This window comes from Bos indicus x Bos taurus, chromosome 3 (assembly GCF_003369695.1).
Source record: "Bos indicus x Bos taurus breed Angus x Brahman F1 hybrid chromosome 3, Bos_hybrid_MaternalHap_v2.0, whole genome shotgun sequence".
Lineage (NCBI taxonomy): Eukaryota > Metazoa > Chordata > Mammalia > Artiodactyla > Bovidae > Bos > Bos indicus x Bos taurus.
Genome location: NC_040078.1, coordinates 99,573,612 through 99,588,441, shown reverse-complemented (window position 1 = coordinate 99,588,441; position 14,830 = coordinate 99,573,612). Strand labels below are relative to the sequence as shown.

Here is a 14,830-nt window from a genome sequence, read left to right as displayed (position 1 = left end):
GTTTACCTCACCTACTGGTGAGAAAGCTTGCTGGGTTATTAACTGAAATGCTCATTAACCTAATTTGTCAGAATGAAACCACCATCGGAACAATACCAATTACTGAATTGGCTCATGTAGCAAAACCATAACAGGTAGTGCATTATTTAGTATAAGATTCAATTATTTTTATTGACATTCTCCAGTACTGATTGCTATTTAAAAAGGAATGATGACTACAGGCTTTACAGGGCATTAAACTCAGTACAGGAATTCTTCTTAAGGAAGATTTCTTTTATTCTCTTTAATGTGATTCTGAACTCAATATCCTTTTCCCTCCTCTGGTCTTCAGTCTTTAGAAACTCTTCATTTTCAAGGATATGCTTTCTACTGTTCTGAATTGTGACTCAAAACAGCTATCATTTTAATCTACTATTCACCCATCTTTAATTTGTCCAGACTGCTATTTTTCAAAAACAGTTTCAGGATAATCTGATCACTCTATGACTTTCAAGATGTAAAAAGGAATTTACTCCACTGATGGACATGTAGGGGAAAAAAATGCAGTGTGCCAAGGAGGAGACAGGCAGCATGTTGGATCCCTGACAGAGTCACACGTATCCTCTCTCTGCTTAGCTCTCAGGCAGGCAAATGTGTGCAAGAGATGCCTGCTGAGGGACCACAACATGGAGCCCACACTACGCAGGTCACCTTCAGATTATAGTGTGGTCACAAGGGAGTTAAACAGAATCAAAAGTACCTGTTTCAAATTCTCACTGTGGGTTTTATTGTCAAGTTCAGATATAGCAGAAGGTGATGGAATGATCTGGTTGCTTCCATTGCTCTCCTTCAAGGTGTGCTGATTCTGTTAACAGGAACAGAAGTTGGTATAGGCAATGAGTACTAATAATAACTACATCTACTTATTCATCAGGGATGGCCCTGCAACATTCCAGCTTCTCACAGGGGCATTCAGAGATTAATCAACAATTATTTCCTGAAAGCCTCAGTGTGACCAGTCCTGTGCTAGGCCTGAGGGCACCTGGTACTTCTGGGGAGGCCTGGCCTAAAGCCTGGACTGGACCAGCAGCACCCAGACTACGTCAGGGAACTAAGGTCCTGTTTCTTAGCCTCAGAATGAGAAACTAAGAATGAACTCCCTAACAACTAGGTCTTCTCTCCCAGTTCCCTTTATTCTCAGAGAAACTATAGAACCACTATATCTCCCAGGACCAACTTGGTCTGAACCTGGTTAGTGTCACCATTTTCCCAGGACTAAAGAGATCTGTATATTCAAAGAACAGCCAGTCATGGAACCACTGGCTTTGGGCACTGAGCAACATAATCAAGCATGCACATCATTAACTTTTCAGTTTGTACAGCACATGCCAAGAGTTATGTTTGAAGGTTACCCTTTCTTTCTCATCCCATTCCCAGTGCTCAAGACTCTTTCTGAAGAGACTGAACTATGACATGTTTATCTATACTTTTCCCTCTAACAGAAAATGTCTGTATGGCTTATTCAGTAGTAGGATTACCACTGTCAACCATGGAAGTTTAAAAGATGCAAATTTAATGATAAGAGTATGCAACTGGCCAAAATAAATTGTTTTCCTTGAAATCTGAAATCCTAGACATTGTCAACTCTGCTTCTATAATAATCAAATGGTAAAATAAAGAAAAGGAGAGGAGGAGAAAAAAAAATCCCATGGTTCTATAAAGTATGAATTTTTGAGTTAGGAAAAAGTATTTTAGAAAATAATTACTCTGAGAAAATGCTCAAGCTATTAAAATAATGATAATAATAATAATAATAAAGCTGTTGGGCTAGAGAAGTCTTTATTATTATGGATCACACAGTTACAGGGTAGAGCTAGAATTAGAATCCAGGGTGTGTGGACACCCAGATCAAGGCTTCTTCTTCTGGGTCAGCCCCACTAAATGAAAATGACGAGTACTTGTTCCAAAGAAAATGAAAAACCCTCCTTTATAGAGCTCTAATATAGTCCAGGTCTCCTTGGTACAAACTGCTCAGTTTAAACTTGAAACTCCAAAGCTTGAAAACAACATGCAGGGGAGATCTAGAAATTGGTGGAGAAGCTAGGGAATTTTTGTGTGCCTTGAACCATCCTGATTTCACGTATGGATAACTCTTCTCTCTGGCAGGACAGTGAGGGCTGTGCCATCCTTTTTCATCCTTCATAAACCTTTTGTGGAGCTGAGTATCCATTAGGAGATAAATTAAAGCTTCTGAAGGACTGAGACAGCTTACATTGGTACAGCATTAAGAGAAATTTGAAAGCAATTCCTGAACACTGCAGGGGTTTTGCCTTTGTCTCGGTTATCTGTTGCTGCATAAAAAATCATCTCCAAACTTGGTGGCTTAAAACAGTAGTTTACTATTTCTCATGATTCTGTGGGTTGACTGGGCTCAGACGGGGTGGGGCAGCATCCTGCTTCACATGCTGTAGGCTGAGGTCATCCATGCAGCTGTAATCTGACTGGGAGACTGGCTAAAGCTGGAACACCCAAGCTGGCCTTTCACCCTCTGGAGCTCCTCTTTGCTTGACCTCTAATCATTCCACAGTCTAAGAGCCCAGCCCCAACTCCTGATCCACAGAAGAGTGAGAAATAATCCAGTGTTGTTTTAAGCCACCAAGTTTTAGGGTGATTTGCTAATGTAGCGATAAATAAGACACTTCCTCACCCTCTTTCCTTCTTTTCCATTTTATTTCTGACACATTCCACTCTGAGAATGGTATCTTAGTGCTGTACCTCCTTCACCACATTTGCAAAAAACGCGGCTTTTCCTATCTAACTTAGTTTACAGATTGTAGAAAAATCAATAAACACTGTCTATTGTCTATCTTAAAAAGGTGCCTAGTGTGGTCTGTTTAGGTAAGTGGAAAGTTGGTATCACATGATAATACAGAAAAGGGCAGGCGGGAGTGTGCTGACTTTCCGTAGCATTTGTAGATTTCCTTACCATGTCACTCTGTAGCAGCTCCACGGTTTTCTTGTGTTCATCCACAGTCTTCTGTATTGCTTCCACAGCAAGATGGACACTATTTAAAGTGTTGCCAATGGAAGCTACACTCTGAATAGAAACATGGAGTAGGGTCGCGTTTTTCCCTTTTTGAAATTTTTAATAGCTTTATTAAGACACAACCGATAAACAATAAATTGAACATATTTAAAATGTATAACTTGCTAACATTTTGACACACATGCACACACACATCTGTGAAACCATTACTGCAATCAAGATAATAAACATCAATCACCACCAAGTTTCCTCACACCCCTTTGTAATTCACTCCTCCCCACTGCCAGGCAACCACTGATCCACTTTCTATCACTACCTATCTATTTATCTATATATGTCAGTTTGCATTTGCTAGAATTTTATATAAATAGAACAGTGAGTGAGCATGTAGTTTTTTTGTTGTTGTTCTGGTATGGCTTCTTTCACACAGTATAATTATTCTGGGATTTATATACGCTGTAGCTACTCAGCATGTTGTTGAGTAGCATTCCACTGTATGGATACATCACAGTTTATCTCCTGACCTGTTGATGGCCACTTAGGTTGTTTTCAACATTTGATTATTACAAATAAAGCTGCTATGAACATACACATACAAGTCTTCATGTGGGCATATGTTTTCATTTCCCTTCATCATATGCCTTCTTGTTATCACAATACTCAGGAGTGAATGTCTGATCATATGGTATGTATTCTTAACTTGTTTATTCCATCTCCTCATCAATACTACTATCCTCAGTCTGTTCTTTGTTAGCCACTCTAGTGGGAGTGCAGTGGTGTACCATTGTGATTTTACATTAAACACTGACCTAATGGAGGATTATTTCAAATATCTTCCAACTATGAATTCCATGTAGCTTGTGCTGACACAATTAACCAGAAACTACACACACACACACACACACAATTTTCATAGAGGAAAGCCAGAGCTTTCCTAAAAAAAAAAAAAAAAAGAGCACTAGTTTATAAACCTGGGACTCGTAGGTAAAGTTCTCCCACAAACTGTCTCTATCAAGCCCTGCAGGCAGATGACCAGAGGTAACACGGTAGATTGCCACTCTCAGGAGAAAATGATGACTTCTGAGTAAAAATAGGTGGAGCTATTTCTGGCTTTGGGAAACCCAACATCGCAGAGATGAAGGGAAAATTTCATTTGACAGCATGTTTTCTTCTGCTTTAGAATCCCATCAGTAACTACTGAGTAGAGTTTGATATGGGTAGTAGCTTATTTGCTTTCATTATGTGTAAGGAGCCCAAGTGGATTGGGGACTTAGGAATGTAATTCAGAAACTGTCTTTTTAAAAACAGCTTGTTCTAAGGGATCATACCAAAGAGTGTTACTAATTTGGTAGGTTTTGGCCTTTCATTAAGATATACTGACAATTTTATAGTGTCCCATTAGTATTTTTAACCAAGGGTATTTTTATTATACCGATAGCCAGTCAGGAATCCAAGAGAAAAAGAAATGTCATTTTCAACATTAAAAAAAAAAAAAAATTACAGGAGATACATTGAAGTTATGTTTTTGAGAAGACCTACCACTTCAAAACTGAGCCACTTGTAATAAAAGTAGTGCCTGACATTATAAATGCACAGGATTGCAAGGAGACAACATGCTGGGCAGAAGTCTCTAAGCAGGGATGTTATCTATACAAGCTCTGTTGTTACAGAAGCTACAAGCATTCAAAGACATCCACTGTTAGAGAATCCTCACTGACTGGATGTATGAGCCCATCAGGATGCAAAAAGATAGTAAGCTCTTGTTTAAGATTTTTTTTTTAAGGAAGCAGCTGACAGCACCATGTGAACTCCACAGTAAAACCCTGAACCTAGTATTCTCACCAACTGCAAAGTGCCTGGCACATACTGGAGGAAGCCCCACAAATATTTATTGAATTAATGAATGTGAGAATAAATCAATTTCCTCTTCGAATGCGAGACTGCCAGAATTGCTTCTGTATTGAAGGCTACAGAGGCTTACTTTTTCCCCACTTGGCCTTTGGAACAATGGCAAAAAGAATCTGGTCTCATCTGGTCCCTAATTTTTTTTTTTAAGTTGTAAGCAGATGACCATATTGGACAAATAGCAGACTATAGAGACTGTGCACACACAGTGTTGTGGCTGTAAAAGTTTCGTTTCTGGCTTAGGAATTTCTCATTCCTTGCTGCAAACGATTTATACATTTATAGAGGGTGGTGTGGGGCTCCCCTGGTGGCTCAGGGGTAAAGAATCCACCTGCCAACGCAGGAGACACAGGTTCGATCCCTGGGTCGGAAAGATCCCCTAGAGAAGAAAATGGCAACTCATTCCAGTATTCTTGCCTGGGAAATCCCATGGACAGAGCAGCCTGGTGGGCTACAGTCCATGGGGTTGCAAAAGAGTCAGATATAACTTAGAGACTAAACAGTATCAACAGCAACAAAAACAGGAGCCTGGTACATAATTAAATCAAACTCATCACATGTTGACTTTTAAAAGTCAAAGATTCTAGATTTGATACCATTGTCTGGGGTTCTCTGCTCCAGAATCTCTTCTTTCATTTCCTGCCCTAGGGCCTCATTTCGCTTGTGTGCCCTCTTTTCCTTCCATTCCCAACCCATTCTCCCCACCCAGGTCTAGAGATCCTCACATATTCTTCATTTGGTTGGTCACTGCCTCTTGCTCTCGGCCTGAATCCTAGGGATCAAGTAAACAGAAATTCTAAAGTACTGTTTGCCTAGGGCCTAGAGTCTAGCATACATACTGAAGAGTGACTTGCTTAGAGGGTGTGCCCCTTCACCTTTATAAAATAAAATATACTGTTTTCTAAAATGTTTTTTTACCAATTTATACTCTCAGCAGGAGTGTTCGAAAGTTTTCTTTGCACCACATCTTTGTCAACATTTATCATATCCCGGAATTTTATTTGTACTTCTCTAAATCTTTTTTTTTAAACCAAAACCAATAAAAACACAGACACCAAAAACACCTCTCTTTCTCAATTATGGAAAATAAGAGCAATTTAGGGCAACTCTCATGTACAACTGCTCTACTTTCATAAAGACACTGTGGCTGATGAACTGAAAAGGCAAGTAATGAAAAGCAAACCCACACACGTTAACATTAAGAGTCCCAGCAAAGCACTCCTGGGATTTGGAAAGCCAAATAAAATGGTGTGAATACATATAAACCATAGTTAAAGTCACCTGTTGCAAATCAAAAGCCCAACTAACCACACCAAAATAGAGATGTCTTGAACTCTTCTTCGAGTAGCTGATTTCAAATACCAGCCTTTCAAAGGAAATTTGCAAGAAGGTAGAATTACAGTTGGTTAATTTCAGTATCTATACACAGCACTTACCTTCTGAAGTCCCTCTACAGTGGCAGGCAGGCTAATTAAGTCTGCAGCTGACTTGACATTGGCTTTGAGGTGGTTTACTGCAGAAGTCAGCAGAGAAATCTGAAAGGAAGTGAGTAATAAACAGTGAAAACAGAATCTGTAGAACAAATGATCGCTTCACACACACTGCAGTTGATGAGGATTGTCAAGGCACCTTTGGACGCCACGTGATTCTGCAATCCAGACATTCCGCCCCGTCAGCTCACAGGAACAGAGGAACTCTGTGGAGTACCTTGGACAGACCTGAGGTGTGGAAGGCAGCAATAATACCCCTTTTCTCCTGGCCAGGCCAAAGAGGGAAAGGCAGGTATTATTCTTTACCCGACTCTTGGCAGCTACAAGATCCAAAAATCTTAAATTACCCAAAAGATGCAGTGATTATAATACAACCCTTAAACAACTGTACAGGAAGAAAGCTAATGATCAAGGACCTCTGAAAGATTTCATTTTGATAAAAAATACCACCTCAGTTACTTACTGAACTTTTGTTCCTACCCAAGTGGGAACATAAAGTAAAAACCCATCATCACAAAATATAGTCGACAGGAACTGAACCTGACAACTTGAATGGCACTTTCAACTACTTGGGGATTTAGTTTTGGTTTAACAATGTGATTAATATTTCAGACTCAATTGCTCAACCAAAGCACTACTTTGGACCCTGAAGGGGCTCAATAAATACCCACTAACTTGCTGGCTGACTGATAAGACTGAATGTATTAAAATAGGAATTGAATCAAAATAAAATGTATCTTCCCTTCTGTGATTTAGGGATAAAATTCTAAATAGCTGGACTCCTCTCTTGAATGAGAACTGGGGGAACCTGTGTAATATGCCATTTCAGGTTGCAGAGATCATACTCCAACAACTGCAATGTAGCTGAAGATGCAGTTCCACACTGCTTTCCTGTCCCAAATTCGAGGATGAGGACACAGACCTACCAATAGCAATTATATTCAGAGTGGCCTCACAGAGTAATCAAGGAAGGTTCTGGGCACTTGTGACATGCCTAACCCTGTGGTAGGCGTAAACCTGACCCCTTATTCTTTTCTTCAACACATATCTGGCACATTCTCTGTGCCCAACACTGCGGAGAAAGTAGCAAACAAGACCATGAGGTTTTGCTCTCATGGAGCTTACATCCTGGTAGAAAGGTGATAGAAGAACAAAGAAAAAAAGTATTAGATAATAACAACTACTATGTAAAGTATTTAAAGAGAGCTCCTGCAGTGAGCAGCAGCATGTTCTGAACAAGGGAGTGCAGTGGGGAGCCCTGGAACTTTTCTCCCTCTTTCCTTTTAGGAGGGATATGTTCAGGGGTGTCAGACCATTTTGCTTTCATTCATTCTCTCATTCATTCATGCGTCCTGAGTTACAGTCATGTCCAACTATTTGTGACCCCATGGACTGCAGCCTGCCAGGCTCCTCCATCCATGGGATTTTTCCAGGCAAGAATACTGGAGTAGGTTGCCATTTCCTACTCCAGGGGATCTTCCTGACCCAGGGATCAAACCTGGATCTCCTGTGCTTTCTGCATTAGCAGGTGGATTCTTCACCACTGAGTCACCAGGGAAGCCTTCTCATTCATTCATTCCTGCAACAAATATTTATTGAGCCCTATTTTATTCCAGTGGTGAACAACACAGATGTCAGTGATCATTGGTGTTTACATTTTAGTGCAAAGAGACACAGAATTTCATATAAGAAAAATATTTAGATAGTGGGATGCATTAGAGGAAAATTAAAATAAGGTGACTTGATGAATGACTGGGTAGCTACTTCAGACTGGACTATCAGAGAAGGCCTCTATTAGAAGATGAAATATAAGATGAGATACAAATAATAAGGAATTAACCAGCCAGATCAAAAGTACATTTCAGCCAGAGGGAACTGCTAGGTCCCGGTGTGGGGAAGAGCTTGGCATATTTGGAGGATAGAAAGAAGGCCTAGGGGCAGGAGCGAAAAATGAGTGAGAAAAGGAGAGGGAGAGGGGAGGGGAAGACAGGGGAGGATGGAGAGGCAGAGGTAGGGGAGAGGGATGGAGATGAAGGTACCATTAAAGAAACAAGTACTAAATGTGATACCAAATAAAGTCTGAGAAAAGACTATCACTGTGGGCTGAAAGGGACAAGCTTCACTGAAGCAGGACTCAATCAGACTCTGCCAGAGAAGTAAGAGTTTTATATATAGAATTAATCAGCTTTCCTTTCTAGGTTAGAAGGGTGAGTGTGGCATCAGTGAGTAAGTAGGAAGCAACAACAAGAATACTCTTCCTTCACAGCATTTCTCAAAGTAACAATGATTTCTTTACGTGTGTGATTTTAAATTAAGATTTCTCTCCTCCACTAGACTGTAAGCTCCATGTCATCAAGGACCACCTCTTTTTTATTTTCCATAACACACCTGGCACAAAGATAGGCCTTCAATAAGTATCTACCAAATGAATGAATGGCTAAGAATGAACACTCTGTGGCTGAGATGGACACTGAGAAGGCGAGTCTGAGCAGAGCAGAGGGAGGAGGATAGGAAGCAGAGATAAAATTACATAAGTGTGAACTAATTTTCCTCACTGGGAGTATGGTATAACAACAACCATCTCATAGGGATGTGTGATGGTTTTAAAATAAGTCCAAAAATTCTTTGATGGTCCTCCCTCCAAGAGGTGGACAATAATTCCCTTCCCCTTGAGTGTGGCCTGCACTCGTGACTCATTTTTGGTCCACGGAATAAAGTGCACGTGACAATGGGCAACTTTGGAAACTAGGTCATAAGAAAGCAGTAAGTCTTTCTTTTTGTTCTCTCTTAGACCACTTGCTCTGGACAAGCCAGCTGCCATGTTGTAAGAGCACCCAAACAGCCCCATGGAGAAGGCATGATGGGACAAACTGAGAACTCTTGCCAACAGCCCTGTGACTGAGGATCCTTCAGTCCCAGTCAAGCCTTCAGATGATGCAGCCTTGATACTATATTTTAGCTGCAACCTTAGATCCTTGCCAGAGCAACTCAACTAAGCTGCTTCCAAATTTCTGACCCAGAAAAACTGTGAGATGATAAATGTGCGTTGTTTTAAGTCATCAAGTTTTGAGACAAATGTAACACAGCAACAGATAACTAATACAGGCTATGAGGATTAAATGAGATAACTAGAACTCTTAGCATAGTAACTGATACAAACAAAATACCAAATAAATGTTAGCTCTTTAATAATGAAATTTAATAAGCACTTAAACATGGAATTCTCTGTAAGTGTTTCAAAATATTCAGACAAATCATCAACATTCCAACTTTATCCATTTAAAAATAAAATGAGTGAGAAACCTCAGCCCCAGAGAGATACTTGCAGCAAACCACAAACTCTTAAGAGCAGCAATTACATCAAGGAGGTTTTAACCATGCCTTTAAAAAGGTATGAATAATATTGACGTCTGAAAAGCAATAAGGAAACAGGTATTCTCATGCATTGTTAATGGAAATGTGAATTGGAGACACTTGTTAGATGGTTATCTAGCAGTATCCGTTACAACTTGAAATGTTTATACCCTTTAATCCAGCAACTTCATTTCTAGAAATATCTATCCTAGAGGTTACTTGCTTAATCAAAAAGAAGAAAATACCTAGGAATAAATCTAAGGAGGTAAAGGACCTGTACTTGGAAAACTATCAGACACTAATAAAAGAAACAGAAAATGACATAAACAGATGGAAACATATATTGTGTTCATGGATTGGGAAAAAAATCAATCATTGTTAAAATGACCATACTACCCAAGGCAATCTATAGATTCAATCCAATCTGTATCAAAATACCAATGGCATTTTTCACAGAATTAGAACAAATAATTTTATATGGAAACACAAAAGACCTCAGAAAGTCAAAACATTCTTGGGAAAGAACAAAACTATAGGCATCATGTTCCCTAATTTCAAACTATACTATAAAGCTACAGTAATCAAACAGTATGGGACTACTGGTACAAAAACAGACACATAAATTAGTGGAACAGACCAGAGAGCCTAGAAATGAACCCACACTTATCGGGGCAATTAATCTACAGAAAAATACTGCAAGACTATACAGTGGGGAAAAGATAGCCTCTTTGACAAATGGTGTTGGGAAAACTAGACAGCTACATGCAAAAGAATTGAACTGGACTACTCTCTCACACCATGCACAAAAAAGATCTGAAACCGTAAAACTTCTACAAGAAAACACAGGCAGTAAGCTCTTTGACACTGGTCTTAGTAATATTTTTTTGAATCTATCTCCTTAGGCAAGAGAAACAAAAGCAAAAACAAACGGGACTTCATCAAACTAAAATGCTTTTACACAGTGAGGGAAACTACCAACCAAATGAAAAGGGATTCTACTGAATGGGAGAAGTTATCCGCAAACAATATATCTGACAAGGAATCAATACCCAAAATATACAAAGAGCTCGTACAATTCAACACCTAAAAAAAACCCGATTAAAAAATGGGCAGAAGATCTGAACAGATTTTTTTCCAATGAAGACAGGCACATGAAAAGATGTAACATCACTGATCATCAGGGAAAAAGCAAATGAAAACTACATGATATATTGCCTCACACCTGTCAGAACGGCTACTGTCAAAAAAAACAACAGATAACAAGTTTTGGAGAAGATGTGGAGAAAAGGGAACCTTCCTGTAGTGCTAATGGGAATGTAAACTGGTGCAGTATGGAGATTCCTCAAAAAATAAAAAACAGAACTACCATTATCATCCAGCAGTTTCATTCCTGGGTACTTATCTGATGAAAATGAAAACATTAGAAAAGATGTATGTTTCAAATACTCCCTGAAACAGTTCTTAAGCAAACATAAAGTTGAGACGCACTATCAAAAATAAAAGTGATAAAAACAGCCAGAGTACCCTAATAAGTTTCAAATCACTGTATAAAATGATAAAAAAATGACTATGCGTGAAATGGCTTTAGCTTAAATAAAAGTTCCTGCTTTAAGTCAGGAAATTAATTTTTGAAAAAATTAAATCAGTCCGCACCAAAAAGAGAAAAAAAAAAAAAAAAGAATATGCACCTCTATGTTCACTGTAGCATTATTTACAACAGAAAAGATATACAAGCAACCTAAGCACCCATCACAGATGAATGGGTTAAGAAGTTGTGGTGTGTACTATATGCACACACACATATACATACAAAGGAATATTACTCAGCCATAGAAAAGAATAAAATCTTCTCATTTGTGACAATACAGATGAACCCAAAGGACATTATGCTATGTGAAATACATCAGAGAAGACATTGTAGGAAATCACTTATATGTGGAATCTAAAGAACAAATAAACAAACATAACAAAACAGAAACAGATACAGAGGACAAATAGGTGTCTGCCAGAGGGGAGGGGTGTGGGGGAAGGAAAGAACTAAGTGAGGGAGATAAAGAGGTACAAACTTCTAGTTGCACAATAAATGAGTTACAGGCATGAAATGGGCAGCCTGGGGAAGGCAGTCAATAACTATGTAATATCTTTGTATGGTGACATAAGTAACACTGGTGATCACTTTGAAATGAAAATAAATATCACATCATTTGTTGTGTAACAGAAACTAACAGTGTTACAGGTCAATTATACTTCAAAAACAAAGTCACAAAAAGAGACCAAATTTGTGGTTGGTTACCATAAGGCGGGGGGGTGGAGATGGTGGTGGTAGTGGGGAGGGGAGGGAAATTCGGAGGAAGATCGTCAAAAGATAAAAACCTCTTGTCATAAGATAAATAAGTACTAGAGATGTCATGTACAACATAATGAAGATAATTAACACTGCTGTATGTTATACATGAAAGTTGTTAAAATGGTAAATCCTAAGAGTTCTCATCACAAGGAGAAATATTTTTTCCTACTCCTTTAATTTTGTATCTGTATGAGATGATGGATGCTCAGTAAATGTACTGTGATAATTATTTTATGATGTAAATCAAATCATTATGCGGTACACCTTCAACTTATACAGTGCTTAGTGTTAATTATAGCTCAATAAAACTGGAAGAAAACGTAAATTTAAAAAAAGATTATGCTCACAAGCATAAAGATGTATGCTTAAGACTTTTCACTGGTTTCTTATTTGTAACAGCAAAACACTAGAAGACAATCTAAATGTCTATTACTAAGGATATAGATATATTGAGTAAAGAGAGAAAGCTGTAGAACATATACCTAATGACTCCATTTATAAAGTCACATATACGTGTGCACATGTATACAAAAACCTATAAGCTAATTCATATTAAAAGCTATTGCTGCTGCTGCCACTAAGTCACTTCAGTCATGTCTGACTCTGTGTGACCCCACAGATGGCAGCCCACCAGGCTCCCCCGTCCCTGGGATTCTCCAGGCAAGAACACTGGAGTGGGTTGCCATTTCCTTCTCCAATGCATGAAAGGGAAAAGTGAAAGTGAAGTCGCTCAGTAAGTGTCCGACTCTTTGTGACCCCATGGACTGTAGCCTACCAGGCTCCTCCATCCATGGGATTTTCCAGGCAAGCGTACTGGAGTGCAGTGCCATTGCCGTCTCCAATTAAAAGTTATTACGATTTTGTAAATGCATATAAAGTGAACTGTAAAAATGTAGCCCAGACTATTGACAACAACTATGGGGACAGGGAATGTGTGTATCTGTGTATGATGGGGGCACATACAGAGATGGCAGTGAAGAATTTTCTTAAGAGTTTTATGTGTATCTTACTATTAAATTTTATATAAGAATATGTTCACATATTACTTGTGAAATTTTAAAGACAAAAGATGGGAAGGAAATAGATACATAGGAAAAACACATCACAAAGCTTTGGGAGGTGCGTGACAGATTTCCTTGGCTAGCCCTTTCCCCATGCCCTCCACTGGGCCTTCCAAGACTATCTTAACATGCTCAACCCTGAAGCACTGGGAAGGGGTCTCTTCCACGTCTGTTTTATTCAATGCCCCAGAGCACATACGAAACTGGCTCTATACTGTCTTGACGAGCAAGGATATGATTATTCCAAATACCATACCAATTGTGTGGTTACCTTTTTCCCACCTGAGGGAACAACTCCTTTCATTGACAACTGGCCAGATTTTAAACAGACAACAAGCTGTGTTCTGGGTGAAGTGATCTGGGTAGAGCTACTCTCCCAGGTACTGAACTATCCTGATCACAAGTATCTGGACAATGGTCACGGCCTCACAAATGGCCAGTGTGGCTAACTGGCAGCTACCATTTCACCAAAACTAGAGGAACAGCTGAAAGCCAAGGCAATGAAAGATGAGGTGCTATCCACTTCTCCCCATGCCCCAAGTGCTCTAGGCCTGGGCTATCAGCTGACTCACAGAAAGAATATGCTCTGGAGACCTGACCATTCATTTTCCTCTAAGTGTTCTCTTAGAGGACCATTCAACTCCTCTAAGTGTTAGAGGACTTAGAGGACTTCATACTCACTTATATGACCTGGATCACACACTGGTCACCAGGATTCAACTACAGTCCCAAAAACCGCAAAGCTGGATTCTGTTTTTCAGTACTCCTCTCTTGGGTGGACTAATGCTCACATCTGTGGAAAACTACTGCAAAGCTGTATGTGTAACTAGAATGAAAGGCAAGGGACACTCTCCCATTACTGACATCAGAGGCTGCTTAGGTCTCTGATAGACCTAAGAATTCTAGAATGTTAGGTTGGATTTGAGCATTATAAAACTTATCTCTAACATCACACAATGCAATTCAAAGAGTCTAAAAAGTTGAATTAAATACAAACCACTAAGAAAAAAAGCCTCTACATTCCAGCCAAAAGATGAGTCATGACTTTCATGGATATTACATGACTTTTCATTAGCGAAATTAAAAATAGCTACTGTAGACCATTTGCTTATTAGACCATTTTATACTATAAAGTCTGAAATGTTGCTTTTCTGCTTTGGGGTTAAAATTAAGTGCTCTTTAAATAGTAAATAAAAAAGTTACTAAAACAGATCATCATTGATTATAAGCCCTGATATGGACTTGACTTCACATTCTTTCACCTTTATCTACTAAGCACAACTGCATCCTTTAGAGGCTATAAAGATGGAAGGTAGAATAGAAAATTGGAAAGAAAATAGGTTTCTACAGCTTGAATATTTTGTTAGCACTGCTACACAGCAGTTGACCTTGGGTAAACCTCTTAACCTCAGTGAGCCTTGGTATTCTTATCTGTAAAATGGAGACAGCACCTCCTACTTCATAGAGCTACAGAAGCAAAACAGGGTATCTCATAAGTGCATCTAATATAGACCTGCATAAAGAAGGAATTTAATGGGTGGCAGTTACTATCTTACGTGCCATCATCATTATTTCTGTGCTCAAAGCTCAGACGGAGACGGCAATGGCACCCCACTCCAGTACTCTTGCCTGGAGAGTCCCATGGACG

The 14,830-nt window shown here is 39.2% G+C and overlaps 1 protein-coding gene across 3 annotated transcripts in view; it reads right to left on the bottom strand.

Moving 5' to 3' along the window:
* Positions 1-14,830, bottom strand: part of EFCAB14 (EF-hand calcium binding domain 14) — a 38,231-nt gene that overhangs the window by 13,359 nt on the left and 10,042 nt on the right. For all 3 annotated transcript variants that reach the window (XM_027537360.1, XM_027537362.1, XM_027537361.1), the window contains 3 exons: positions 6,367-6,465; positions 2,966-3,076; positions 740-844 (listed from right to left, as the gene is read on the bottom strand). In XM_027537360.1, coding sequence (XP_027393161.1) covers positions 740-844; positions 2,966-3,076; positions 6,367-6,465 — 315 coding nt within the window. The remainder of the gene's footprint in view (positions 1-739; positions 845-2,965; positions 3,077-6,366; positions 6,466-14,830) is intronic.